Genomic DNA, 27,036 nt, shown 5'->3' on the forward strand with positions numbered 1-27,036 from the left:
TCCCCACGCCTCACTATATATGTATATATATATATATATATATAATCCTATTATATATGACATGTAATGTTATTCTTTTCTTCCATTTTCATTTTTTAAATATAAATATTAAATTTTAAATCTTAAAAAAATATTAACGTCAGATGTTCATGAATGGATATAGGGTAACCACTCTCTCTCTCTCTATATATATATATATAGTAAAATATTATCTTACACATTTGTCCGTGAATATCTATTATTCTTTTTTATTAATTTTTATTTTTTTAGGATAAATATTAAATTCTAAAAAAATTAATATTAGGTGCTTACGGTATGCTCATGGATGAGTGTATAGATAAATTATATATATATATATATAACATTCAATTTTTTTATCCAATTAATTCTGGATATGAACAATTTGAGTTCAGTGGAAAATTTTTATAGACCAAGAGGATAAATCAGAGCGCAGATGAATCTTGACAAACGGTGTTATAAATGTTTTAAACTCTCAATCATAATGTATCCTATGTAAAATTTAAAATCGTTATATACCAATTACAAAAAAAATGTGTAATGTACAGTGACTACTAGAATAACTATTTCAAATAGTTAAATTATATAGATTAATTGTGAATTCATCATCAAATTTGATCTGGAAGCCATGCAGCTGCAGCCTAAATCTCACTGACAAGATTATCATCTTTACATCTTTTTTACAAGAATTTCATAATCTTTTGTTAAAAATGCAACCCTTGAGGAACATTTGGTGGCTTATATTCCCTCAAATATCTCTTATTTTTACTTTTAGAATAAATTTGGATAGTTTGTATAAAGTAGGAAGGTTTAAATCAATTTAAATTTTATATTAAATGAGCATCTCTGAAGTAATAAAATTTATTCATATGCAAAAAAAAAATTATCGAAATTTTTTAATCTAAACTCTAAATTTATAAGTGAAATTGGGCCATTCTTTTTTCACCCTATGAATTCTAAGACAAGGTGGCACAGACCAAGAAATTTCTTTCATTCATGAATTGGTCTTAACAATGAAAATATAGCTCTAAGCCTCTGACCACAAAGCCTAATCCAGTTCTACAAATCATCAAACACATAACAAGACTTGGACCATTTAATGGCCAAATCATCATCTATTGAGTGTCACGTAGTAATTGCAAGAAAAAACTGAATCATATTTGAGCTGGATGAACCAGAGCAGTTCAAAATTCTACATGACCAAAAAACAAACAAATAAATGCATCATCTAGCCCTTGGCATGTTGTCCAGGGGTTTGGACAGACCGCGGATCATCTTCGGCCTGGTTTTCAGGTGAGGGAGTTGGCTGTTGTTGCTGCCCTCCATTTTCATTTGGATCTGGGTGAAAGTTAATAGGGAATTTCGTCACACGCGGTTTGTCGGCCAAAATATTTCTCTGAACTCTGTCGATCAAAATCCGTTGAGGTTGTTCTTCTCGAAGTTGCTCATCATCATAGTCATTGTTCACATAGTAGCCTACTCTGATGAACTCCTGCCCCACATAAGAGCAAGTTAACAATAACACGGTAACACCAATTATGTCTTCTTCACGGATCTTGGTTGGATCAGGGGGATCAGCCTGGAGTTTTAAAAAAAATGAGCATGTCAATCTCTGAAATCATGTGAAGTGCCATTTGAGATTTAAGATCATATTCAATTTAAATTACCTGGAAAATGAAGCGATAATTCCCAATATTGATAGGACCAACAAGCACACTTTCAAGGAGTTGGTCATAAGTCTCATCTTCGGCTGATCCGACATATATAAGTTTCCACTCCAAATCTAAAAGGAAAAAATGATAGAAGATATCAGCAGTAATACTATGAATTAACAATCAAGTAAAAATTTATGAAATGTCTCCCACTTGTAGCATATCTAATATTAAGTTCACACTTCAAAGTAATAGTAACGGAGCAACTGATATTCACTTCATTAGGGCAAAATGATCACCAATTAGAGAGAAAATCCTTGTAAACATGAGCAAAGGAACAAATTCTTCAATGTCATAGTGTTCAACTCCAAATCCATTATTGGCATTAAAGTTTACAAATTATTGAATGACAATTCAATTACGACAATAATTAATTTTTTATTATCCAGTCAACAGCTAAGCTCAATGTAGAATTTAACAGCATGTGAATAATATTCTGTTGATGGGGAAAAAGTATTTAGATCCTAGTTTTTCACAACCATGTTTACATTTATTGTTGAGGCATCTGCAAAGGAGGTGGAGTATATTGTCTTAGCAGTATCAAGCTCCAAATATAAGATTCAGATATTAGCCAATCTATGTATGTATTGTAAACCATAATAATTTCTATGCCATCCCTAGAAGTACTGCTAGCCAAAAGCAGTATAGCTATACTTGACAGTGTCATCATGCTATTAGCATTTAGGATGGGAATATTCACACATTGGAAAGCATCATTTCACAGGACAATTTTTTCTGTCAAAAAGTTCAAGAAGTTGAAAGGAAACAAGAGAAACAACCCTAAGAGAGACTGCAGCCATAATTCATGAACATACTGGAGATCTCCAACTGTTTCTGTTTCACCCCTTTCAATTGTAGTTTACTCTACTGAACTAATGAAGGTTCCAACAATATTGCCACCAGATATCAAGGCCAAGTGATAGTCTCCCACTTGGATCACCTCAAACAAGCACCTAGTTAGGCATCTTTTAAAACTTGCTATAATTTACTCCTCAGTAACACAAGGACCATAGAAGGATTAAAAAATTTAGATTCAGGTGAAGGATTAAAAAATTAGATTCAGGTTGAAAATTCATACAACCCTCACTCCCAGCAAGGACACTGCCTTTCCAACCTTGAAACAATGTACCTTCACTACAACCCCAGTGACATCACCAGGGATTCAACCTCCCCTATGCAACAACCATGAATATGTGTAGCGATATCAATCAAGCTATTCTATAACATGTTTTAGTCGTGAAGTATAATATCAAGTATAATATCTCTGTTATGGCACAAGCATAGATGATGCAAAGTAAATAAACAGAAAATATTTGAGTCTGGTTTAGATCTATAAGCTTCAACACTAGATGTGCACCGTGATGGCACAACAATATCGGATGCAAAGTAAATAAACAGAATGCAAAGTAAGTAAACAGAAAACATTTGAGTCTGGTTAAGATCTATAAGCTTCAACATTAGATATGCAAGTAAAATGCATTTGATGAGGATTAAGATTTTTTTTATTAAATCACTACAACTGCAAGTCAATATGGGTTGAATTTGTGTAGTGAGGATATTAGCACATGTAATGTACCTAGAACCTGATAAATTTAATAAGTAAAAAAGATCATTTCTCAAGTCCTTCAATCTGGTACCAAAGATAGGTTCAATCAACTTATTAATTTATTTACAAAATCCTTGAGTAAATTATAGTTTTTAACAGGTCAAGAACATCTAATATGTTTCCTCAATTTGATCAGGAGTCTTGAACAGTAAGACATAGCTCTAGGTGTTTTTTTCCTTCGCATTGAGGATATTTTTTTAAAGCATGTGTATTGGTGAGATTAGTGTACATATGATTAGGGATTTCATTTTTTTAATGAGGATAATGTCTTCCCAGAAAGTTGTCTTCAAAAATTAATCAGATCTTTTAGAAGATATTTTATTTTATTATCTATATAGTTTATTTGTGGTCTAGTTTATAATTTATAGAGAGAAGCATTACTCTATAGAGAGGGCCATGTGTCTAACTCACACACAAAATCCCTAATTATCATCAGTTGCTAACTGTCTTCTGCAACAGTTAACAAATGTTGATCTATCTCTCACATGAATATAAAGCAGAAGATGCATACTTGTTTGAATAGATTCAAACCCACAGTAATATTGTGCAGCAGATGACAAGGACGAAAAGACAAATGACTTTTCTTACCATGAACAATCTTTCTCTTGATCTGTCTCTCTCTATCTCTATTTATCTATAAAACATATGGGTATGAGACTACGAGGTGTATACAACTATAGATATTTCAGATTAAATTGATTAATCAATTAATTCACTTCAGAATCCAATAATTCACTTTAAATTGATAAACCTATGATCTATTACAACTAGTATGTAGCAGTTTAACTTGTACTCATTTTGTGAACCTAAAATGAGTGCTCTGATGTTGTAATCATTTCTCATTTCAGCAAGGGTTTATTGAAATGATTATATCTGCATCTGGTTATCATTCAAGATTTATCAGGATTAAGCAAAGCAGTTTGCTTTCCTAAGATAAACTCTGGCCTCAGTCACCCATAGTTCAAATGGGTAGCGTTAGGTGTGGTTTTCAATTGTTATGTGTAAAAGGAAGAAGTAAAGAGATACAGCTCAGATTTCAGTCTAGTCGCATGCAAATTAATTAACAGTTAAATGATATATTCAACACATAAAGTTAAGCAATAAAACTAAGATATTGAGACTTACTAAAACTAATCCATTTATTTAGGACAATAGATTCTCTTCTAGATTAAATGAAATGTTAAGTGAATGAATTAATATATGGAAGCACTGATAAATTGTAGATGCTTGTGATGAAGGAAAGCACACAAATTTGCATTTTTCTTGTATTTGATTTTTGATCTAACCATTTAAGACCAACTTTTGTGGTCATAACCAGTAAGATTCTGCATACGTTATAATACAACCTCAATCATTGTCAACAATTAGTATGTTACTTTTCCAACTCAATCCACAACAAAATTTCAGTGTAAAGACATATAGTCAGGATCCTCAGCAGCCTGAATAAGTGAGGTTTGATTTACCAAAAGTATATCCGTTCTTAGAAGGAAGACCATGTTGAATATCAACTCACTCATAATGAATGCATTGACAGCAGACAAATTTGCATTTTTCTTGTATTTGATTTTTGATCTAACCATTTAAGACCAACTTTTGTGGTCATAACCAGTAAGATTCTGCATACGTTATAATACAACCTCAATCATTGTCAACAATTAGTATGTTACTTTTCCAACTCAATCCACAACAAAATTTCAGTGTAAAGACATATAGTCAGGATCCTCAGCAGCCTGAATAAGTGAGGTTTGATTTACCAAAAGTATATCCGTTCTTAGAAGGAAGACCATGTTGAATATCAACTCACTCATAATGAATGCATTGACAGCAGACTTCTGCATTTGCCACCCTTTTATGAGATTATTCATTACAGTTATAAATGATGAGATAATTTTTATTATTCAGTTTGGTGGTTAGTGCTTGAGAATTTTTCACCTCGAAGATTTACACAGAGGTGAACATAAGCCCTTGTATTTATATTTGTGAGTTTTATATGCAAAATGTTGTATATGCTGCATTATTTACGATAATGAGCTAGGGTAAATATATGAATAGGAAGAATCTGAAAACTTTGTCCAGGAAAGAGGGATTTTACCAGCCATACAGGATCTCAACTTCATATGTAAATGTTTTCCAGAACATACAATTTATGACAGGATATGCACTTAGCTTATGAATGTGAAGCAATCTAAAGATTATAATTACAAAAAGGGATTTTTACGGTACATACACATACTATTCACAAGGAGGCATTTTCAGTATCCTATAGTCAGCACACATCCATGTAAAGCATGATGTCATGATTCAATTTACTCTCCTTTACAAAGTAGTAGATTAGATAATCCTTGAGATGTCCAATGTACATTTTTAGTTGCTTATGTTGGGTGTTTTTTGTTCCTCCAGCACAACGTCATTAGTTCCCAATCGTTTCAGCAACGGTAGATATGCCAAATTATCACACAGTGTATATAGTACATCCATACGCTGCCTTTTTATGTCACTCCAGGAAAAAAAAAAGAGATATACATGCAAACAAGCTGCCTCAACTCATTCTGATTGAGTAGCTTTTTCTCCCTTTCATTTTACTCCACTTCTATATTTCACATCCACAGGTCTCCCATTTCAGTAGAAATAGCCTTACTGTGTTCCACCAAAAGCTCTTCTCAAAACCCTAATTCCCTTTTACTTTTATCACAGAATAAGTATAAGAAAAATACCAAACAGACGGAGATACGATTCATTTCAAATTCAAGAACAAAGTGAAGTTCACTATGAACACGCAGCGGAAACACAAAGGGAAGTACATTTTTTAAAGAAAAACAAAAGGAACTTTTTTTTCATCAAGGAGTTCCATCATCAGCCAAGGAAAAGAAACAAAACCATACCATCTTCCAGAGAAACCAAGCACTCGTACGAGATCTCGAACTGGAACGGTCTGAGGAACGCTGTGGGATTGTCCAGCACCGTAACATTCGTTATATTGACCGCACTCATGGTGGCAAAACGGGAAAAAACCCCCCCAACAGCACCGCCACGACCAAGGGATCGGAATAAAACCCTAGAAACGAAAAACGCCCATGAATCCTCTCCCGTACTCGCGCTGCCAGCAAACCCTAGTCTCGAAGTGATCGAAGGTGGAGAGGAAGCGGGAAGCAACGGAGAGGAAAGAAATCGAAAGGACTTCTTTCTTTCTTTCTTTTTTTGAGTTTTTGGCTCGCCCGCTCGATTCGACCGATTTGGTCCGAGATGAACCGCCTTGTCACGCAGCCTGCAATGATATCACGTGACCTGATGAAAAATTAAATAAAATAAATGTAAGATATTACTAGAGCCGTCCAACAGGCCAACTGCCAATCCATAACGGATCCATCATATGGTGGGGTAGAGCGGACCAACCAACCAATTGAGCGGGTTTAAAATCTCAAATCCAATCCAATTCAAAACGGATCACGGGTTAGGCGGGCCAATCAGCGGATCTATTAAAAAATAAAAATTTTTAAAATTTTTAAATTTTAATTATAATTTAAATAGATTAAGTTGAAATTTTTAAGTTTGAATTGTAATTTAAATGGATCAAACTTACTTTACTAATTCATTGATTTTTCTACTTTAATTTTAAAATTTAAAATAAATAAATAAACTTTCTCAACCCGCGAACCAATCAAAGTCCGTCGTGGGCCAACCCACGCGGGTTCGCGGGCCTAGACGGGCCAATCCATCTAAACTCATCTTAAAATGGGTTGATAAAATTTTAATCCAATCCGTTTAAATTACTTGACTGGGTCTGATGAGTCTAATCCAAATTGACGATTATAGATATTATATCAATTGGCATGGACCCCACAAACCATTTCCACTTAAATAAACATGACTGATTCGGATTCGCAATAAAAGAAAAAAAATATATCAAAATAATAATAATAATCATAAAGCTTTATGAGGATCGATGAACTCCAAGCGAGAAGCACCAGGAGGAGGAACCCCTTCCCTCTGCCACACGTGTCCCTCTGCATGCCGATCTCTGCATCGATGATCGGAGACTCTCCACACGTGTCAAGACACCTCCCTCCTTACCCCTTATAACTAGGGCTCTCACCCACCTCCCTCCCTCGATCACTCATCTTCTACCATGGCGGAGAGGCAGGCGGCCCCCAGCCCAGCGTCTGCTCGCCCCCAGCGGCACTGGCCCAGTGACGACGCCGCCTCCGGCGGGCCGTGGCAGGACCTCCTCCACCTGATCCGTCAGCACGCGCCCAACTCCACCCAGCTCGTCGGCCTGCTCACCCTCGTGGTATCCGGCGGCATCCTCCTCGCCTTGGCCGGTATCACTTTCACCGGAGCCGCGCTCGCCCTCGTCTTCCTCGGCCCCGTCCTGCTGCTCACCAGCCCGGTCTGGGTGCCGGCGGCCGCGCTCGTGTTCGGGGCGACGGCGGTGGTGCTGTCGGCGTGCGGCTTCGGAGTGGCCGCGGTGGCGGGCGCCACGTGGGTGTACCGGTACGCGATCGGGAGGCACCCGGTGGGGTCCGACCGGGTGGACTACGCGCGCAGCAGGATCGCCGACACGGCGAGCCACGTCAAGGACTACGCGCGCGAGTACGGCGGGTACCTGAAGGGCCGGGTGAAGGACGCGGCGCCGGGGGCGTGACCGGCAGGCAGCCACCGCCACGGTCGTCAGTCGTTCCTTCTTCATGTGCTGCTTCTGCTGTCTAAATTTTACTTTGCTGTAATTAATGATCAGTAGCGACGACGGTGACTAAGGATCCCATAAAGCTTCTGCGAGCAGGTTGCCGATCGATGGTTCTTATGGTAGTAGTAACGATTTAAAAAAGAAACAGAGAAATAACGTAATTTATATAGTTTTAATTCATACAAAGAATTTCATCCACCACAGCTGATGGATGATGGAGGAAGAAGAAGAATCCATGGAATTCGGAGGATTAAACTTACAATTAAAGTTTTTCTTTGATGGGGAGACTGGAAAAGTTAAAGCAGAGGAGGAATCATTTTGTCCACCAAAATAAAGTGGTTATAAAAGGAAAGATCCGATGACGTTGCATGACAATTTTGACGTGGGAGAAACAGGATTCATACGAACTTGGACAGGAGTTTAAATCACGGTGAATGCGGGCTCAGGAATTTTTAGTATATTTATTTTCTTCAGAAATTTAAATGATCCACGGGCTTTTCACTAGTTTGTTTACACCATTTTCCGGTTTGTAAAAGAGATTTTACAAATCCATGGAGATTCATTTTTCTACACCATTTTTTGTTTGTAAAAGAGATTCACAGCTTCTGCAAACAACAATTCATCATCTCTTAATTGGAAGTTCATTTTCCATCACCATTCAACGTATGTGATTGAAACCGCCAAATGGTCCAGTGGACTTGGCGGCGGGCTTTGACGGCGCTTCAGGCGATCCAAATACATTCCAAAATCTAAGAGTTTCATCTCCAGCTGCAGACGCAACAGTACACCCATCCGGACTCTGTATTTTAATTGCGAAGAACGATTAGAAAACCAAGGAGAAAACAAATTAGGCATGAACAAATCATCAAATTCCAACGTTACCTGAGCCATGAACAAGACTCGCGAAGTATGACCAGTGAGCTCGGCAATTTTGACCATGGAAGGATACTTCCACAAGGTGAGTTGATTCTGAGTGAATCCGTGAGAGCTGAGAAGTTCGCGCTCGTTCTTGTTCCAGAGGAGAGCGCAGACTTGAGACCCGGTATCGATCGAGTTCAGACAGGCACCGGTGTGAGTGTTCCAGAACTTGATGCTCCTGTCCATTCCACCGCCACCGGACGCGAGCAAATTGCTTTGAAATGGGCACCATGCGAGGGCTTTCACTGCGGCCATGTGATCATTGAATCTATGAAGCCACTGGTTTTGCCCCGGCGATGGATTCGAAGACGCCATGGAAATGTCCCATACGTGCAGAAGATTGTCGTTGCCGCCGCTTGCTAATTGCTGCCCTGATCCGGACCACTTCAACCCGCACACCTCCTGTTGGTGGCCGCGATATGTTTGTACGACATGGTTTCTTATTCTCACATCATTGTTGATTATCTTGCCGTCCATTCCTCCTGAAGTCAGAATATTATTGTTCCATGCCAGAGATCCCACTCTTGCTCCTCCTGTTGTTCCATCCATTCCTCCTGTTGTCGTTCCATGCACCCCTTTCAGAGTCCTCAGCTATAGAAATACAATAGTTTTTGTCAGACATTAGACAAACTGCTAATTTCCTACCAAAAAAAAAACTAATCTTTGATTCTATTCATCAAGAAAGAGAACAAAAGCACAGAAAAAGAAATTTTTGGTTGAGGCTCCATGGAAACACTGACCAGGCGATTTGAGGTTGAGTCCCACAGTTGAATGTCTGAGGAATTCAATCCAACAGCAAGATGTCGCCCGTCAGGAGCCCAGCTAACGCTGGTGACAGGGCCGGAGTCTTCGTCCAAAGTCACAAGCTCTGAAGTAGCCCCATTCGAAGCATCCCACAGGTACACAGTGTTCCCGAGGGCTATAGAGAGCACGTTACTGCTTCCCCAATCTAGCAGATTCAGGTAGTAGTCATCCACGATATCTGGCGCGTCAAGAGTTCTCTCTGCTGACTGAGAGAAATGAATCCAATTGTGAATAAGAAGGAAGAAAACCAGAAGAACAAAGAATAGCACATGAATAAGCTAGGACATACTTGGGGAATGTGTCTACGTTGCTTCCCAGGCTTGACACTGCGAGTAGAAACAGCATCCGCTTCTTGAAACGAAGGCTGAGATGGTGCTGGTGGTTTGCTGTTAAAAGCAAGAATTCTTGTCCTGTTATTAAGAAAATTCTCGGCAAGCAATTTCCTGTATGCCTCTTTGGATGGGGAAGCTGGGAACCCATTCCCCTTCTCTTTCTTCGTCTCTGTTAGCAGGTAGTATGCCATATCCATGTCCATCGCTGATCTGTTGGGTATGAATCTGTCGCCCTGTAAAAAAGGAAAGATTGAAGAACACAGTTTCAAATAATGCTTCTAAATTTTACAACTTACAGGACAGAATTCAAATATCTAACAGAAATAGCAACAGGGAAAAGATGGTTCTTGTCCTGATCTTGAAAAGACAATAAATTTAATGCAAGAATAAAAAACACATTTATAAGCAGAGTGTGCCAATGCGAAAGAAATCAAATCCGGACACTAGGAAGAAACCTAAACGAGCTCGACGATCCAACCCCAAGCAGGACTTACGTTGTTCCTAGAAGATGGATTCCGAGTCGAGCATGTACGCATGGAAGGCAAGAACGGTCTGGAAGGAACATCTTGGAGAGGTGGACGAGACGGTGATCGAACTTTCCCTGTAGAAATAGAAGACGACAACGAAAAACTTCCTGCATCCATAGTATTAGTGAATCCAAGAAAAACAAAAGAGCAATCGAAGAACAAAGAAAAAAATGAAAAATATATGTATATATATATCAAAACCGAGGAAGAAGAAACCCTAAGAACCCTGCAACCAGCTGAAAAGGCAATTAGACAACGAATCAAAATCCAAGAAAAAGAATAACAAAAATCGATCTTTTCGTTTCAGAGAGCGAAGAATTTGGCGATCTCTTCCTCTTCTCCTTCTTCCGTCGTCGATCCAACAGACTGAGAGGGGGAGAGAAAGCAACCGATGGAGGCGGAGGGCGATCGTCGTGCACAGAGCGTCGAAGAGTGTTTGCGTGTTGATTCGGTGGGGCGTTCCCGTACGAATATAAAGAGAGTATCTACGTTCTCCAACGGCTAGTTTCCCTTTACTCGATTTAAAATTGGCTTTCATTACAAGCAGACAGCTACAGATCAAACAGGCAGCTCCAACGGTTGGAATTTGAAATTGTGTAACAAAAAACGCTTATTAAAATGAATCATAATAAAATTTAACATGAATTTGATAATTAAATTTAAGTGAATTATTATAAAATTAATCAAAATTAGAGTACTTATTTGTAGAGAAATGCTATGCCGCACGATTTATCACACGCGACCCGTACGCAACACCTCCGACCCACTGCCATTGTCGTCGCCCTCGACGCGTCGTCCAGCCACCGCCAGTTGCCGCCTCGAGCACCGGTCGTCGCTTCGGGCGCGATTGAAGCACCGCTCGTCGGCGTTCCTTCCGACGGTGGATTCCAGTCGGATAGTGGTCGGAATCTGACGAATTTGCTTAGAAACGCGACCCGTGCCCGCTTACCACCACTGTCAGCCAAATTGCGATCGGATTCTGGCCAAATCGTGCTTGAAGACCGGACGAGGAAGGACCGGCATACAACGCCAGTCCTTCCTCGGTTGGTCTTCGACCGTGATTTGGTCGGAATCCGATCACGATTTGAGCGGCAATATTGGGACGCCGGATTCCGGCCAAATCGCGGTCAAATTTCGGATCGTGATTTGGCCGGCAATGGCAGTGAGCGGCAGGAGTCGCGTTTCCAAGTAAATTCGTCGGATTTCGATCACTATCCGGTCAGAATCCATCGTCAAAAGGAGCGCCGGCGAGCGACGCGTCGATCGTGCCCAGGGCAACGGTCGGTGGTGGCCAGATGGGGCAGCGGGAGAGAGGGCAGCGGCGGTGGGTCAGAGAGTCGCGCACAAGTTTGTCACGCAGGATAGCAATCTCGCTTATTTTTAATTGTATAGTTAATTTAAAATTAAATACTAGAAGATGGAGATGGAAATTCTAGAAATTTTTCTTAATTTAAAAGTAAGAAAAATTTAATCAATTTAATCATTAATTAAATTAATCATAATAATCACCATTTTAGACAATTTTTTAAATTTAGTTTAAAGTAAATGTTTTTCTAATTAAAACCAAAAAAATTGAAATCCCTCGTCTATTTTACTATTTTTAGTATAAAATCAACGAACGCTAGATAGTAGAGACCAAGAAAATACTTGCACCCGCAGAAAACTCGCCAACAGTTACGCGTATTTACGTCGAGCACGACATTAATGGCAACAAACAGGACGTCCGCATATTGAAGATTGCATCTCCCTGTATTTAAACCGATTGCACTCCCTCTTAACCAGACGCACGACGCAGCAGAGATCGATAGATCAAACCCCGCGCATTTCCTTCCTTCCATTTCGATATCCAGCGACCCTTCTCCTCTCCTCCCATCGACCGATCCTCTCCCCGTCCGACCTCGATCGGAAGGATGCAAGGAGAGCGGATGGAAGGAGAGGAGAAGCCGCGGCGGTTCGTCTCGTCGGAGGAGCTCCGCGCCCACAACAAGCCCACCGATATGTGGATCTCCATCCAGGGCAAGGTCTACGACGCCACCGCTTGGGCCGCCATCCACCCCGGCGGCGAACTCCCGATCCTCACCGTCGCCGGCCAGGACGTCACCGACGCCTTCGTCGCCTACCACCCCGGCTCTGTCTGGGCCCTCCTCGCCAACAACCCCTCCCTCCCCCTCGTCGGTCATCTCTCCGACTACCGCGTGTCCGAGGTCTCCAAGGACTACCGCCGCCTCGTCGCCGAGTTCTCCCGTCTCGGCCTCTTCGACAAGAAGGGATATGGCACCTCCATCGTGCTCTCCGCGATGGTGCTCATGTTCGCGGCGGTTCTATACGGCGTCCTCCGCTCGCCCAGCGTGTGGATCCACCTCGGGTGCGCGGCCGTGCTGGGCGTCCTCTGGATTCAATCGGGGTTTCTAGGGCACGACTCGGGGCACTACAGAGTGACGAGGAGCGCGCGATCGACCAGGGCGATCCAGGTGCTGACCGGGAACTGCCTAGCGGGGATCAGCATCGCGTGGTGGAAGCGCAACCACAATGCGCACCACTTGGCGTGCAACAGCCTCGACTTCGATCCGGACTTGCAGCACATCCCGTTCATCGCCGTCTCCTCCGAGATCTTCCGCAGCCTCACCTCCGCCTTCTACGAGCGCAAGATGACCTTCGACGCGCTGTCGCGGGCGCTCGTCAGCTACCAGCACTGGACCTTCTACCCGGTCATGTGCGTCGCCCGCATCAACCTCTTCGCCCAATCTCTGCTGCTTCTCTGTTCCAATAAGCGCGTGCCTGGGCGATTCCTCGAGGTGAATGAATTCTCTTCACTGCCTATTCGATATCGATTGAAAATTGACATCTTGATCGAATCGGGCTGCAGATTTTGGGTGTGGGAGTGTTCTGGATCTGGTTCCCTTTGCTGGTGTCGTGCCTGCCGAGCTGGTGGGAGCGCGGCCTGTTCGTGCTGGTGAGCTTCGCGGTGACGGGGATCCAGCACGTACAGTTCTGCCTCAACCACTTCTCCTCCAGCGTCTACATCGGACCACCGCGGGCCAACGACTGGTTCCAGAAGCAGACGATGGGGACGCTGGACATCTCGTGCGCCCCGTGGATGGACTGGTTCCACGGAGGCCTGCAGTTCCAGGTGGAGCACCACCTGTTCCCACGGCTCCCGCGCGGGCAACTCCGGCGGGTGGCGCCGTTCGTCAAGGAGCTCTGCCTCAAGCACGGCCTGCCCTACGATGTTTTCTCCTTCTGGGAGGCGAACGTCAGGACCATCGCGACGCTGAGGAAGGCGGCGCTGCAGGCCCGTGACAAAGCCCAACCGGTGCCCAAGAACTTGGTCTGGGAGGCCGTGAACACCCATGGATGAGATTGATTAACATTTTGGGCCTTTGGGATTGGAAATAGAATTAGCCTCCTTAATTTCAACTTAATTGTCCTGTTGCTGGATACTTCACCATTTTGTTAAGTATTTAAATTCAGAATCTGAAATTTAATTGACAAATTTTTTCTGTAAAAGATGAAATTTATCACCCTAGCGGCTCCATACGGTCGAGCTTTCAGACCATCTCTGAGGAGGTAAATCGAGAAATTGCAATTGATTATGATGGAGAAGAATATTGCTCAGCTTCGTCAAAATTCGAACCTTATATTCTTCTGTAAGTCTGCTCCGTCGTAATCAACTCAGCTATGTCCAAAGGCAATTGACAAACTTCAATCCATTAGGAACGAGTTGCTAGAGATTTATTTATGAACAATACAACAACTCCTGAAATTATAGGTTTAAAAATAATAATAACATGAACACCTATTCAATAGGCAAACAAAAAGAAATTAAAGTCGCCTTCAAGACATGAGTGAGTTAGTTGCAACAAAACAGACTTATTGAACTGGATAATATTCTCATCTTATGGACAATTTTCTTTTCAGTGGAATGACAGATCTAAGAATATTGACCATTTGAATGGATCATTGCGAGCCCTTTTCGATTTAACTTGATAATCTATTATAAATTTTTATGGGATTAACTCAATGTTTGATCATAATATCTAAGCAACTCAAGGTGTGCTCATAATATATTTTTGTAATTTTTTATCAGTAATTTTCACTCTAATATATTCGACTCCATGGCACAACTCAAGGTGTGATCATAATATCTAAGCCAAAAACAGATTGCAATATTCTTTCAAAGCAAAAAAAAAAAAAAGAAGAGAAAAAAGAACAATAATTCACACCAAAATCTAGGCACGAGGAAATACAGTTCTTCAAAAGTTAGTTCCATATGCATCTCCTTCTTCACACATCCATGGAAGAAGAGGAGAAGAAGAAGAAGAAGAAGAAAGTAAAGCTTTATATACTCAGGCCTTTTTGTCATACAAACACTTTACAAAAAGAAAGAATCCCAAAAAGTTCGATCTCTCATCTCCTTGTTTTCCAAAATGTTGCTGCTGCTGCATTTCCTTGCCTGATACCCTCCTCCTACCTGATCGACCATGGCCAGCTCCTCCTCCTCCTCCCGGTCTATCTCGACATCTCGAACTCCGAGTAGCCGAGCTGCTCCACCTCCCAGTTCATCTTAGAAGCAACTCTCTCGTGTCGAGGGAAGTACTCCTGCTCGATCGACACAAAAAGTATTCAGAATTGAAGAAGCTTTTTTGAATAAACCATCTTAATTACCTCCAGTTTTTTCATCAATTCTTTTGCTGTTGGAGCAGAAACAATGATATGGCGGGCGTTCGGGCTGATGAAACCTTCTTCCACTGCTTTGTCTATGAAACATAGCAGGGAGTTGTAGTATCCATCGACATTCAGCAATCCAACCTACAAAATCATAGTTCAGATACAAAAAAACAAAAACAAAACAAAACAAAAAAAAAGAGAGAAAGAAATCTCCAGTGCAAGAGTTTTACTGGTTTGTCATGAATTCCTAGTTGAGCCCATGCTATAACTTCAAGCAGCTCTTCGAGTGTGCCATACCCCCCTGCACAAAGACTTAACCATCATCTCAAAGAGCCTGCAATGATTAAAGATGGTCCTCGAGGAACAGACAAATATTCTGCAAACAAAATGGTAACGACAAAGGAAAGGAGACGAAACGAAAGGAATGGAATGCAGCACAGCACGCAAGGTTGTACAGTAACCTGGCAATGCAATAAAGGCATCAGAATGTCTGGCCATTTCTGCCTTCCTTTGATGCATGCCTGCCACTGCCTTCACTTCTCCTACAGTCTCGCCAGTTATCTGCAGGAAAAGGTTCTTAAACGCATTCAAAAATAAGAGAAGAAATTTGTGTCTGTATCAGAAACATACCTCCCGAGGCATGAGAGTCTTGGGTATGACCCTGCTCGTAGATATAGATAGCAAAATGAGTTGCTTGAATGAGGAATACTGTTAGAGTTAACCATGGACAGTGAAAGGTAGGTAGCTAGCTCACCCCATTACATGCCTTCCGCCATCATGAACAGCTTGGGAAACCAAGCCCATCAAGCCTACGCTTCCACCACCATAGACCAAATCAATGTTCCTCGACACCTGAAACAGTGAAGCAGAGCAGTTTGAATCCCTGCAACCAGTGGAATGAGAAGGTTAATGGAGGAGATATGTATATACCAGTTCCTGGCCGAGCTCGACGGCGGAGTCCTGGTAGCTTCTCTTCTTGCCCTGGCTGCTGCCGCAGAAGACGCAAATCCTTCTAAATTTGGAAGGCCGCGCAGCTTTCTCTCCCTCCATGGCTTCTCTTCTTGCGGCGTTTGCGACTTGGCACAGGCTATAGCTCTCCAGGCTCCCCTGCATGCTGCCTCCTCCTCCTCTCTCCCTTGTGCTGCTTATTGGCTGAGCACTAACACCCACAAACGAGCGCCTTTATCTCGCACTCTCTCCGGGCCTGCTATAAAAGGCAAGAACTCTGCACACACACACAACACCCACAACGCTGTCTCTCTGACCCACACAGACACACGCAGACACACAAAACACGAGACGGAGTGAAATTATTGTGAGGGTGCGATCGAACAAGGGAGGCCCACGTGTCCCCTGGCAGCCTCACGCACTGATTCCCATTGCCCTCCTCCATGGCGACTCTATCTGCTATGCTTGGACGGCTTCTGGACCCTGCTCGTCACCGCCAAAAGCTACCATGAGGGGAGTAGTGAGGTCTAGTAGGACTCCATTATGCTGGACAAGGACAAAGAGTTGCTAATCATGCTCCCCCAAGAAAGTTGCAGAAAGCAAGGAGAGCTAGCTAGGGTAAAATTTGGCGGAGAACAGAGCTTTTGCAGGAATTTATCTGGAGATTAATACGTGATGTGATTAATTGTTCATCTTTACTGAAATCGGACCGATTGTTGTGTTCTTCATCGCTCGTTTTCAGTGGACCAGTTATGATTGTTTGCTTCTCCATTTGTACTTGTCTTGCGAACATGCCACATTGAAATCACATTGTTCTCCTCCACTTCCTTCAAGGTGGTGGCTGCCTTATCCGCCATTCCACAACCACATCATGTCATCTCAGCAGCTCACATGTCCAGTTGACAAATGAAGCATTCAGTTCTCGGTACGAACTAAAAGATCAGAGAGAAAATGAAGACATGGTTGGAGTTGTTCCATGGTGGTGGTGAACAGCTCGATGCATTAAATTAAAAGCACCTCTGCTCTGCTCTCCTGGGCATCCTTTTGCTACATGCGGAGGAAACAAATTGTAAAATTATTCAACACACGCTCTCCATTCTCCCATACCACCAACTCCCCCTCGCCAGACCAAGCATGCTCTCTCCCATCCCTTCCACTGATTACTCTGCTTCTTCTTCTTCTTCTCTCCTCATCATTCCTTCCCTTTCTTCCTCCTTCCAACACTATTAAAAACTTGTGCACCAAAAACCAATGCTCGCACTCCTCTGCGCTAGGTTTATTATAATCTCGAACCCACTCCCATTTCTCTTAACTTAAACCCCTTCTTCTCTCTCTTCTCCCACTGCATGCATGCATGCCTGCCTCCCTGTCTTTTATGGGAGAATAGCTGCATGGTTCTTCATGAAGATAAGAGATCCGATATGTGGTTGGATCAAAAGCTAGTTGCTCTTTTGTCTGTCGGGCAGTTTAAGACTGAATCTTGGGATTCCTTTGGATTGTTCTTGTTCGAGGCCATGACCTTGCCTTGGCGTGTAGGTTTCTTGTTTGTTGGGACTCCCCTGCATGCGTGCCTGGGCTGGAGTGGAGTTGTACATTATTATTTCCATGTGGAGAGAGGCTTGCTTCTAACACCAGAGTCCTGTAGGGTTTGTTAAATCATCATTTCAATCTACAGTACTACTATAGTACTCCACTGCATTTATTATTATAAAAACCCATAAATCAATATATACACCACATGGAATTATAACTACCAAGAATATATAGGTCCAACAGAAACAATAGTAAAATTTTCTATTTTCTGAAGAACATTTTATCTGCTTTAGGCTTTAGCCACTCGATACTAAAGTTGCAACAGCCAAAAATAGTAAACGAGAATCTATAGGAGGAACAAAAAAATTAAAAATAATGTGTCGATGCAATTTATAATTGACCTCGCAAAGGATAATATATGCACTTACACGGGCTTCTTATGCTGTTTCATCCTTTGCGGTTTCATCATCATCTATAAGCCACAGCTTTTTCTGTATGACAAGGACCTTCTCGGCAGCTTCCCCTGAATCCAAGTTTGGTTCAGCATCAGCAGCGGCCACTTGTTCCCAATGCAGTGCTGTTAGATGCTTTTGGATAAATTGAATGATTGGTTGGCGATCTCTAACAATCACGAAACCAGTGGGCCTCAGGATGCGATCCATCTCGAGCAGAAGGTCCTGAGCGCTGCAACCTTTCTTCTCAATGTCAGAGAAGATGGCCCAAGCATGTAGGAGATCGTAAGTTCGTGGATACGTAGAGAAGGCCTCACACCTGCAAAGCACTGAGCCCATCAGGGGAAAATTGAAAAGAGACTATCGAAGTTAGCTACAATCAGAAAAGCAAGGGAAATTGGCTGTGGAAATTTCACTACCTTGAAGAACACTAATTGAAAATGTATATATCAAAGATTTATCATTGCAAACCTATTCCAGCAAGAAAGGAAATTCACTCAATGGATCATGATGTAAATGAAATTGAGTAAAATATGGATAATTCTATAAATATATATGCGCCCATGATTTTTGAGTAACTTGATAAACAGGAGATAGGTGAGGAAACAGTATGCAACAAGTCAACAGTATTTGCTAATTGTTAGATAGTAAGTACCACACGTTCAATGATCATGCTTCTCGTAAGGAGTATAAGATTACCAGTCATGAATGGTGCCTATTAGTCCTCTGTCATATATAATCTTGAGGGTGTTAGGTCCATCTTCTGGTACAACATTCATTACCCAAACAGGTTCATCTTTGAGAGCGGCAGCGAAGGATCCCATGTTAGCCTTCATATCCATCACGTTCCTCAGTGTGTTTGCCTGAATATGTGTACCTAAAAGACTCCAATAACTTTCAACTCTCTGTCGCCAAGTTTCCTGTGAATGTGTATCATCAAAACCTAATCTGAAGGATCATTCTCAAGGTTCTACTTAGTAATGCAAGTGCACTTAAAAGGCAGATCAGATTACAAACAAAATATTTTACTATTGCAGACGATGCATAATATTATTTACCATGTCCTTCTCAAACATTTCTCTCGACACACCAAAGTCAGAAAGGCGTGGAGGAGGGGTTGTTAGACGGGATGGCCAAGGGGACAATCCACTTCCACCATCTCTTTCAATTTCTGCAGAAGGATGAAAATTCATCAGTATGAACTAGTGACTGAGTATATTCTTTTATAGAAAAATAGAAATAATAAGACTAATTGGCATTTGTACACAGAATTGAAACCAATTTTGAGAACATGTACTTCTTTAGACTTCATGACCAGTTCAGAATAAGAATCTAACCCGGTAAACTAGTAATAGTTCAGCAATTATTTCAGTAAGTATCTTAGAATGGATACCATACAGCAAAATTTTGATACCCCCATCAACAGTAACTATTTCACCAAGTTCTGATCTGGTTAGACAACTTTAGAACAAAGATGAAGATAAGAGGTTTGGAATAGCTTTCCTTTTTTACTCATATAGATGATTGAATTTTAACAATGTTGTAGTTTTACAGTATTTATATTTTGTTTTAGGAGCAATTTCCAAATTATCATTCTGAGATGCCATATAATATAAATGTAGCTGAACATGGTTTTACTTCATATTAGATTACTCAGTAATTTTCAAATGCACCAATCTGATGATGGAAGGAAGCAACTATATATATTTTTCCCCAAGGTACCACAAAAAATATCATATATGGTGATGCAGACAGTTTATTATAATTTTCTTTTGGTGCCAAGCAGTTACTGCTAGGTACATTAGTTAGATATCATCAATATGTTTAAGCCTCGAAAGGTGTCGGTATTAGAATCAAATTTGAAGCTATCACTTAATGATGTATCAAGCCTTTTAAGATAATTGGTTATATATCATTGTTTTAAAAGGCAGTCGTCTAGGTGTATTAGGCAAGAGACTGCTTTATCTAATTGCTTAGTGATCCCTATTAGACTATCCTTTTAAAAAACGGTTATGCTATCTACCTAGGCTATGTTATCCTTTTAAAATTTAATAAAACATTGATACTAATACAAATTGATGTCAATCAAATATAACTATAATTAACCTTCTAATTTAATATAAATGCTAAGTTAATTATAGAATTAATATATAGCTATTAAAATAGAATTGCTAATCTAATATTAATCTTAATCTGCTAAATTAGAATGATGTTTAAAAATTAATAATTTTTTATTAAAGAAAAACTGAATTATAAACCAATTTAGTAATCTACATTTCACTACTTTCGTTACAACCCACACAATTTCCTCATCTGCACAAATTGTAACACAATCATATAGCTCCTTTTCGTGCGACAATCAGTTGGTACCCACAACCTCCTCTCATGTGCAGACAAGTTGACACCCATTTCCATTTAACCACATAATGCAACGTACTTAGGTTGCTACCATTGATGCACAAATTATCATTGTTGTCGCTCTTTTAGTTGCCCCGATCTCCTATGGTTTCACAAGCAAAGTTTCCTTCTCTAGCCTCCCTTTGGAACCAAAGCTCCTATCTCAGATGAAACTTAGCAAGATAGGGACAAAAGTGCATGGTACTTCTGATCCCTTCGTGTTATCCGGTCTACAAGCGGAATGGTAGGATTTTGGCCTTGTAATTGGAGTGGCTCAAAATTTTAAAGTGTGCTAATTTCTCTATTGAGGATCAACTTTCATTGATTGATAGAACTAATTTTAGTATGATTCAAAATACTTTTATCCAAATTATTAGCTATACATTATTCATCTAATTTTATATTTCATCATAAACCACTTGTACTTTTGTTATGAGAAATAAACAGTATGCTATACAAAGAGTTGAAACCCTCAACAAGCTTCAACACAGCCTATATTTTAGAAAACAGGAATTGACTACAATCAACAAGGTAATCTAATCCCTGATGTTCATGGATTACATGCTACAAAAAATTATGAATATGTCAAAGATTGATCTCACAACAAATTATGAATATGCCAAAGATTGATCTCACAACATTTTGATCAACTTAAAGACTAGAAATTAGCACACGTTTCGAAAATCTTAATGCAAATGACATAAAAAGTTTTCAGGAAAAACTTTTTAGGAAGCAATATAAGTAATCATCATGAGAGAAGAGCACTCACGTTCAGTATAAGGGGTGATACAGGCCTCCATTGAGACACCCCAAACTGCATCAGGATCATTGTCAGATCTGCATAGTGGTGGTAGAATTCCTGGCTCTCTCTTTAAATAGCAATCATTTGTCAAGGGTTTAACCCATATAACAGTTTGGTTTTTTTTAGCAGCAATTTTCCAACACATGCGTGAAACTAATGCACTCATCTGCCTCCATATCCTCAGATCCTCTTCATCTTGAGCATATGCTTCAGGAGATGAGTAAAAGAAATAGCCTCCGGGTCTAAGCACCCTATCTAACTCAAGGAGAAGGATCCCATCTCTTTGAAGCCAATCAATTCGGCACCGGGAACAATGAGCAAACTCAAAAGATCTGCTAGGATAAGGAAGTCTTTTTGTTCCCAACACACCAAGGTAAGCAGGGATCCCCCTTTCCAGAGCAAATTGGATCTGATTTTCGTGAACATCATTAGGTGCTAGAGACATTGTTAAAATATCAGATGATAAAAGATATCCACCAAAGCTTGCAACTCCACAACCAACATCTAAAACCGTTCGGATCCTGCCCTCATTGTTTATAATGTTATTCTTGAAGTTAAGTATCTGTTGATCCAAACAAGAAAATATATTTTTTATTAAATCATTACAGATACCAGTTGAATGAAATAGTAAGAAGGGTAACTACACTTTGTAAACATTTCATAAACAAGAAGAGCAATAAAACTAACTCAAGATATGATTTCATGTTAGAGTAAACATACATTTGCAAGGTGTGCAATATATTTATCAGCTCCATAATGAAAATGTGTGCCACCTCCAGGGAAAGCAATCTTTTCGCCCTTGACTACCATCCAGTTCTGGTCTGACTTCTCATGTGCGAGGTGTGTGTGCGGAATATTTGCTTTCCAAACTTCATCTCGGCTCCTTGGCCACTTTATCGGAACCTAACATGAAAAATTGGCAAACCCCAACTTAGAAACATAAGACAAGTTTAGACAACACAACTATGCAAAGAGATATAGAAGAAATTCAATAGCGTCTTTACAGGACGCAATCCATTATTTAACCTTATATTCAGATGGCGGGGGGATCAAGCAGTTGAATCGCCTTTCAGATTGAGGGCAATGTCTCTCGTAATGCTCCATCAAAGACAAATCAAGCTTAAGTCGTGACTGGTAAATAAAATTTCTGTCCAAGCATGGAATGAGCTCTGAATGACGATCATCGCAAACCTTTAGAAGAAAAGACAAAACAAATAACACCCATACAGTGATCGACGATCAGGAAGTTAGCATTCAGATGAAATTACACTCACAGGAAAACTTTTAGGAATGACAATTTCCTCCCCATCATTCCGAGTGAAAATCTGGTCTTCTGATTTGCCTAATTCTGCATTATCTTCACTAATCCAACCAATGGATCTAGAAATTTTACTACCATACTCTGAAGCAGAGTTAGCATGACGTCCCCGGTTGCTTAGATAAGACCCATAGTACAGAACTAGAAAAACAAAAAAGAGAAGCGCAACACACAATGACGGGAGCAAATGTTTCTTCTGGGATCCGTCTCGTCCCCTCATCATCATGGACAGCGATCCAGCAGGTACCTTTATATTATCTAGAAGTAGAACTCCCAAGTACCCTAATCAAACATATCAAAACTCCAAGATAAGCTCCATCCATCAGAGCGAGTGACCTAACTACAATCCGTCACTATTTTTTTCTATTTTCCATGCCATATCAACCAGTAATCAGCAAACTACTCGAGCGACGGGGCGTCAAGATTCCAGATCGAAGCAAATACGATCTGCAATAATCAGAAGGCATTTATCAAATCTGGATTCGAATTCGTCGAAGAAACGGCGAGATTCCGGTGAGAAAGCGGAAGCCGGTGAAAGGAGCACTTACTAGGGATCCGCCGAGGTCGCCGAGCCGAAGGCAAAAGCGGAAGAGACCTGCGAAGAAGGGAATGGAAAAGGGAAGCGGGAGAACAGATCCGGAAAGCTTGGAGAGAGAGAGAGGAGATGGAAGATCGGTTCCGCTCCGCTTCGCACGGCTATTTTTATGAGGAGCATTCAAAAGCGATCGCTATAATTTTACGAGGTTTAGTTTAGTTTAGTTACAATTAATAATTAAGAGTCATTAATTAGTCAGATAAGTAAGAATTAGAAATATGAATTATTAAAAAAATACTAATTAATCAATTATATAGGAAGAACTTCATTTGCAACATTATTTAATTAATGTATACATATAGTTTTAATATTAAAATTAAGTAATAAGTATCTAATATATTATAAAAGGATAAACACTTGGAATCATATTTACTTACAATTAAAGTTTGAGATGTACAAATTTTTTAAGAACGGTTGGAATGACGGATTCCATTTTATGCAAAAAAATGTACAAATTTCATATAAAAATTACAAATTAAATCATTAGCATATATAATTAGAAATATTAATCATTTCTTATCCTTTTTTCTGTAAAAAATAAAATTCGTCATCCTAATAGTTCCACATAGTGGATCCCATGATCATTTGTGAGTAGGTAAATCGAGAAACTGCAGTTAGTCACGACAGAGGAGAGTATTGCTCAGCTTCATCAAGATTCGAAATTTTTCCTTTTTTACAAGTCTGCTCCATTGTAATCAACTCAACTATATATAAGGGACTAGTCATTTCTTATCCTAAAGCATCATGCTGAATATCTAATTAATCAAAACTTCAGTAAAAGTACCCCTAATTAATAATTAACAGTTATTTATTAAAATATCAAAAAGAAAGCACCCATAATTATTTGAACAGTTCGAAAGGCATTCCTTAATTATTTTAAAAAGTTAAAAGCGTGCATCGTATTTTTCATTAAAAAATAATATTATTAGTGTAGTCAGTCAAAACTCAATCAAAATTACATAAATTTATTCAAAATTATCATAAAAATATTATATCAACTACGAAGCTTTGTAGTATATATTTAAAATAATTTTAATCTTTTTACAATGATTTTAACCTTAATGAAGTTATTTTGATCTAGATTAAACCGTTTTGACTAAGTAGGTAAAATTTTTTTATAAAAGCATACTCTATATATATAAGATTTTTGATCAAATTAAATTTAAAAAATAATTTCATTTAAAGTTATAATTATATTAGTATAAGAGTATTTTTAAAATAGAATCTTTTTTTTATGATTCTAATAATTATATATATATATATATATAGGAATATATATATATATATATATATATATAATTATTATTATCACTCGCTATAAGATTTATCTAATTATGCAAGATAACAACTTAGCGAGTTTTAAACATTCCAACAAGCTCATTAAACTTTCCTCTTAGATTAAATTAAAATTTTCTCTTTTCTCTCTCTTTTGCCTTCTATTTTCTCTTAAATTAAATTAAATTTTAATTTAAACTTTAATAAATAATCCTCTAAAATGTGGATCTGGTATCGGAAGATCAGCACTACCATAGGCCTGGTCTGATCCCAAATTAGGCTCAACGTGAGTCTTATCTCTTGGAGCACCTTCGAAGAGGTCGAAATAAGCAATGGAGGACACCGTTAAATTCATTACAGCCTCAGAAAATCACAGGATCTAAAATGAGTCCAATCGAACATGTCTAGGTCGATCAATAAGTTTTGATCGAAATTCACTTATGAACCTATGTTATTTGGATTTCTAAAAACTTACCACTACTAGAAAGAGTTAAGTGAGGAGAATGTACATATGATGTCAAACTTTGATTCTGAGCAACGAACAACGTGGGCCTGGTGTTAGGAGATCAACACTACCATGGGTTTGGTCTGATCCTATATCAAGTCTAACGTGGGGTTGATCTCCCGAAGACCAAGATCACGTTCTAGCTGAAAGTTAGCATAATATTGGAGTATATTTGGAAAGCCCGAAATAACTAATGAAGGGCATTGTTTAACTCCTTGCAACCTCAGAAACTCACATGATCTGAAATGAGTCCAATTGGACATATCTAGGTCGATCAGTAGATTTTGATCGAAACCCATTAATAGACTTAGGTTATTTAGATTTCTACAAACTTACAACCACTAAGAAGGATTGAGCGAGAACAAAGTACATATGATGTTAAATCTTAGTTCTGATCAAGGAACAATATGGGCTTGGTGTCGAGAGATCAGCACCACCATGGACCTACTAAAAAAAAACATGATAATCCCAGTAGACACATTTCTGGGGGTGGTCGGCCCGGTCCCACGGAAGTTTCCCACCGACCACCAGGGTAAATCGGGAAGCGCATACGGCGGCCAATCCAGATGCCCAACATCCTTTGATTGCGTTCCCCATTTGGAGGAAAATTCCTGCAAATACGCCGTAACTGGGGATCGAACCGCGGGTCCCTGAGTTACAACCCGGATGTCCTACCGTTGCACCATTGGCCCGGGGACACCATGGACCTACTAGATCAAGCCCAACATGGCCTTGGTATGATCCCAGATTAGGCCTAACGTGGTTCTGATCTCCTAGAGACCAAGACCATGTTCATAGTCTAAGTTCATTAGTGGATTTCAGTCAAAATCTACTGATCAATCTAGATAGATCCAATTTGACCAATATAATTTCAGATCATGTGAATTTTTTAGATTGCAAGAAGTTCAACAATGTTCTCCATGCATTGCTTATTTTAGTATCTCCGGAGATGCTCCAATATTATGCTAACTTTTATCTAGAACATAATCTTGGTCTCCGAGAGATTAGGCTCACATTAGACTTGATCTCGGATCAGACCAGGCCCACATGGGGCCTGATCTCGGATCAGACCAGGTCCGTAGTAATGTTGATTTCTCGATATCAAGTTCACGTTGTTCCTTGATCAAAACCAAGGTATGACATCATATGTGTGTTATGCAGACTCACTCCTTCCCAATGGTTGTAAGTTTGTAGAAATTCAAATAACCAGGTATATTAGTGGATTTCGATCAAAATCTATTGATCAACCTAAATATGTCTGATTAGACTTATTTCAAGTTCGATAGGTTTCTAAGGTTACAAGGAGTTCAATAGCGTTGTCCATTATTTATTTCGATCTCTCTGAATTATTTATGTCAATTAAAGTTACTCTAAGAGAAAGAAATGAGAGAAAATATTACAGGTAAAGGAGAGAGGAAAGAAAAGAGAGAATGTTGCATATAAATGAGTTTAAAAAAGAAAAGGGAGAATATTGCATGGATGAAAGAGTTAATAGTTGTTAGAGGAGTAAAAAAGAATTCGGTGAGCTTTTTGAAAAATCTGAAATTTCAATGTGCCTTTTGGGACTTCTGAAACTTTAAGTACGTCCTTTGAAAATGTGCAGATCTTTCATAGATTACAAGGCCCATGATGTAGCCAAAGGCTCTACCTTGTCTAATTGCTTAACGTCTAGATCAAAACTAAATGGAAGAGAAGTCGACTAATTCTTTTAAGTGATTATATAGTTTGGAGGAGAAGGGAACACCTTACTTGTCTTGCTAAGAGCTAAAAGATAGTAGAAGCTTGGTAAAGTATCTTGGTCTTGATGAATTCACTATTATAAATTTAGATCGTTTGAATTGAGGGATATAAATATGTGAACTAAGTTGAGGATCCATCAAAGGTTTAAGTGGGAGACATACAGGTAGCCCCCGAGGCATAGGTGAGTTGGTTACGACGCAGC

General features: G+C 39.8%; 6 protein-coding genes across 7 annotated transcripts; 2 read left to right on the forward strand and 4 right to left on the reverse strand.

Annotated features, from left to right (window-relative positions):
- Window positions 1–985: 985 nt before the first annotated feature.
- Window positions 986–6,534, reverse strand: LOC141829956 (histone chaperone ASF1B-like). Its single transcript, XM_074717418.1, has 3 exons — window positions 6,219–6,534; window positions 1,686–1,801; window positions 986–1,597 (listed from the first exon to the last, which is right to left on the reverse strand). Exons 1-3 carry the CDS (start codon window positions 6,325–6,327, stop codon window positions 1,247–1,249), a joined length of 576 nt encoding a protein of 191 aa, XP_074573519.1. The 5' UTR covers window positions 6,328–6,534; the 3' UTR covers window positions 986–1,246.
- Window positions 6,535–7,461: 927 nt separating this feature from the next.
- LOC141830210 (oleosin-like) lies at window positions 7,462–8,090 on the forward strand. Its single transcript, XM_074717693.1, has one exon. It carries the CDS (start codon window positions 7,463–7,465, stop codon window positions 7,976–7,978), a length of 516 nt encoding a protein of 171 aa, XP_074573794.1. The 5' UTR covers window position 7,462; the 3' UTR covers window positions 7,979–8,090.
- A 588-nt stretch (window positions 8,091–8,678) lies between these two features.
- LOC141829633 (cell division cycle 20.2, cofactor of APC complex-like) lies at window positions 8,679–10,718 on the reverse strand. 2 transcript variants are annotated; one of them, XM_074717152.1, is made up of 5 exons: window positions 10,569–10,718; window positions 10,032–10,307; window positions 9,679–9,948; window positions 8,903–9,529; window positions 8,679–8,819 (listed from the first exon to the last, which is right to left on the reverse strand). In XM_074717152.1, exons 1-5 carry the CDS (start codon window positions 10,716–10,718, stop codon window positions 8,679–8,681), a joined length of 1,464 nt encoding a protein of 487 aa, XP_074573253.1. The 2 variants fall into 2 exon arrangements, with proteins under 2 accessions (XP_074573253.1, XP_074573252.1); XM_074717151.1 differs by having other exon boundaries at window positions 10,536–10,718.
- A 1,793-nt stretch (window positions 10,719–12,511) lies between these two features.
- On the forward strand, window positions 12,512–13,959 carry LOC141828977 (delta(8)-fatty-acid desaturase 2-like). The gene is made up of 2 exons (XM_074716372.1): window positions 12,512–13,396; window positions 13,468–13,959. The coding sequence occupies exons 1-2, from the start codon at window positions 12,512–12,514 to the stop codon at window positions 13,957–13,959; spliced, it is 1,377 nt and encodes a 458-aa protein (XP_074572473.1).
- Window positions 13,960–14,817: 858 nt separating this feature from the next.
- Window positions 14,818–16,456, reverse strand: LOC141828978 (cytokinin riboside 5'-monophosphate phosphoribohydrolase LOG3-like). Its single transcript, XM_074716373.1, has 7 exons — window positions 16,200–16,456; window positions 16,024–16,121; window positions 15,900–15,930; window positions 15,731–15,830; window positions 15,500–15,570; window positions 15,267–15,410; window positions 14,818–15,200 (listed from the first exon to the last, which is right to left on the reverse strand). Exons 1-7 carry the CDS (start codon window positions 16,380–16,382, stop codon window positions 15,111–15,113), a joined length of 717 nt encoding a protein of 238 aa, XP_074572474.1. The 5' UTR covers window positions 16,383–16,456; the 3' UTR covers window positions 14,818–15,110.
- Window positions 16,457–18,187: 1,731 nt separating this feature from the next.
- LOC141829350 (putative methyltransferase PMT3) lies at window positions 18,188–22,945 on the reverse strand. The gene is made up of 7 exons (XM_074716801.1): window positions 22,676–22,945; window positions 22,428–22,592; window positions 22,122–22,304; window positions 21,369–21,963; window positions 19,261–19,373; window positions 18,902–19,122; window positions 18,188–18,521 (listed from the first exon to the last, which is right to left on the reverse strand). The coding sequence occupies exons 1-7, from the start codon at window positions 22,943–22,945 to the stop codon at window positions 18,188–18,190; spliced, it is 1,881 nt and encodes a 626-aa protein (XP_074572902.1).
- Window positions 22,946–27,036: the final 4,091 nt, after the last annotated feature.

The sequence above is a fragment of the Curcuma longa genome, chromosome 5 (assembly GCF_044706935.1).
Source record: "Curcuma longa cultivar G26 ecotype Majalengka, Jawa Barat chromosome 5, ITB_CL_G26_1.1, whole genome shotgun sequence".
In the NCBI taxonomy this organism is placed as follows: Eukaryota; Viridiplantae; Streptophyta; class Magnoliopsida; order Zingiberales; family Zingiberaceae; genus Curcuma; species Curcuma longa.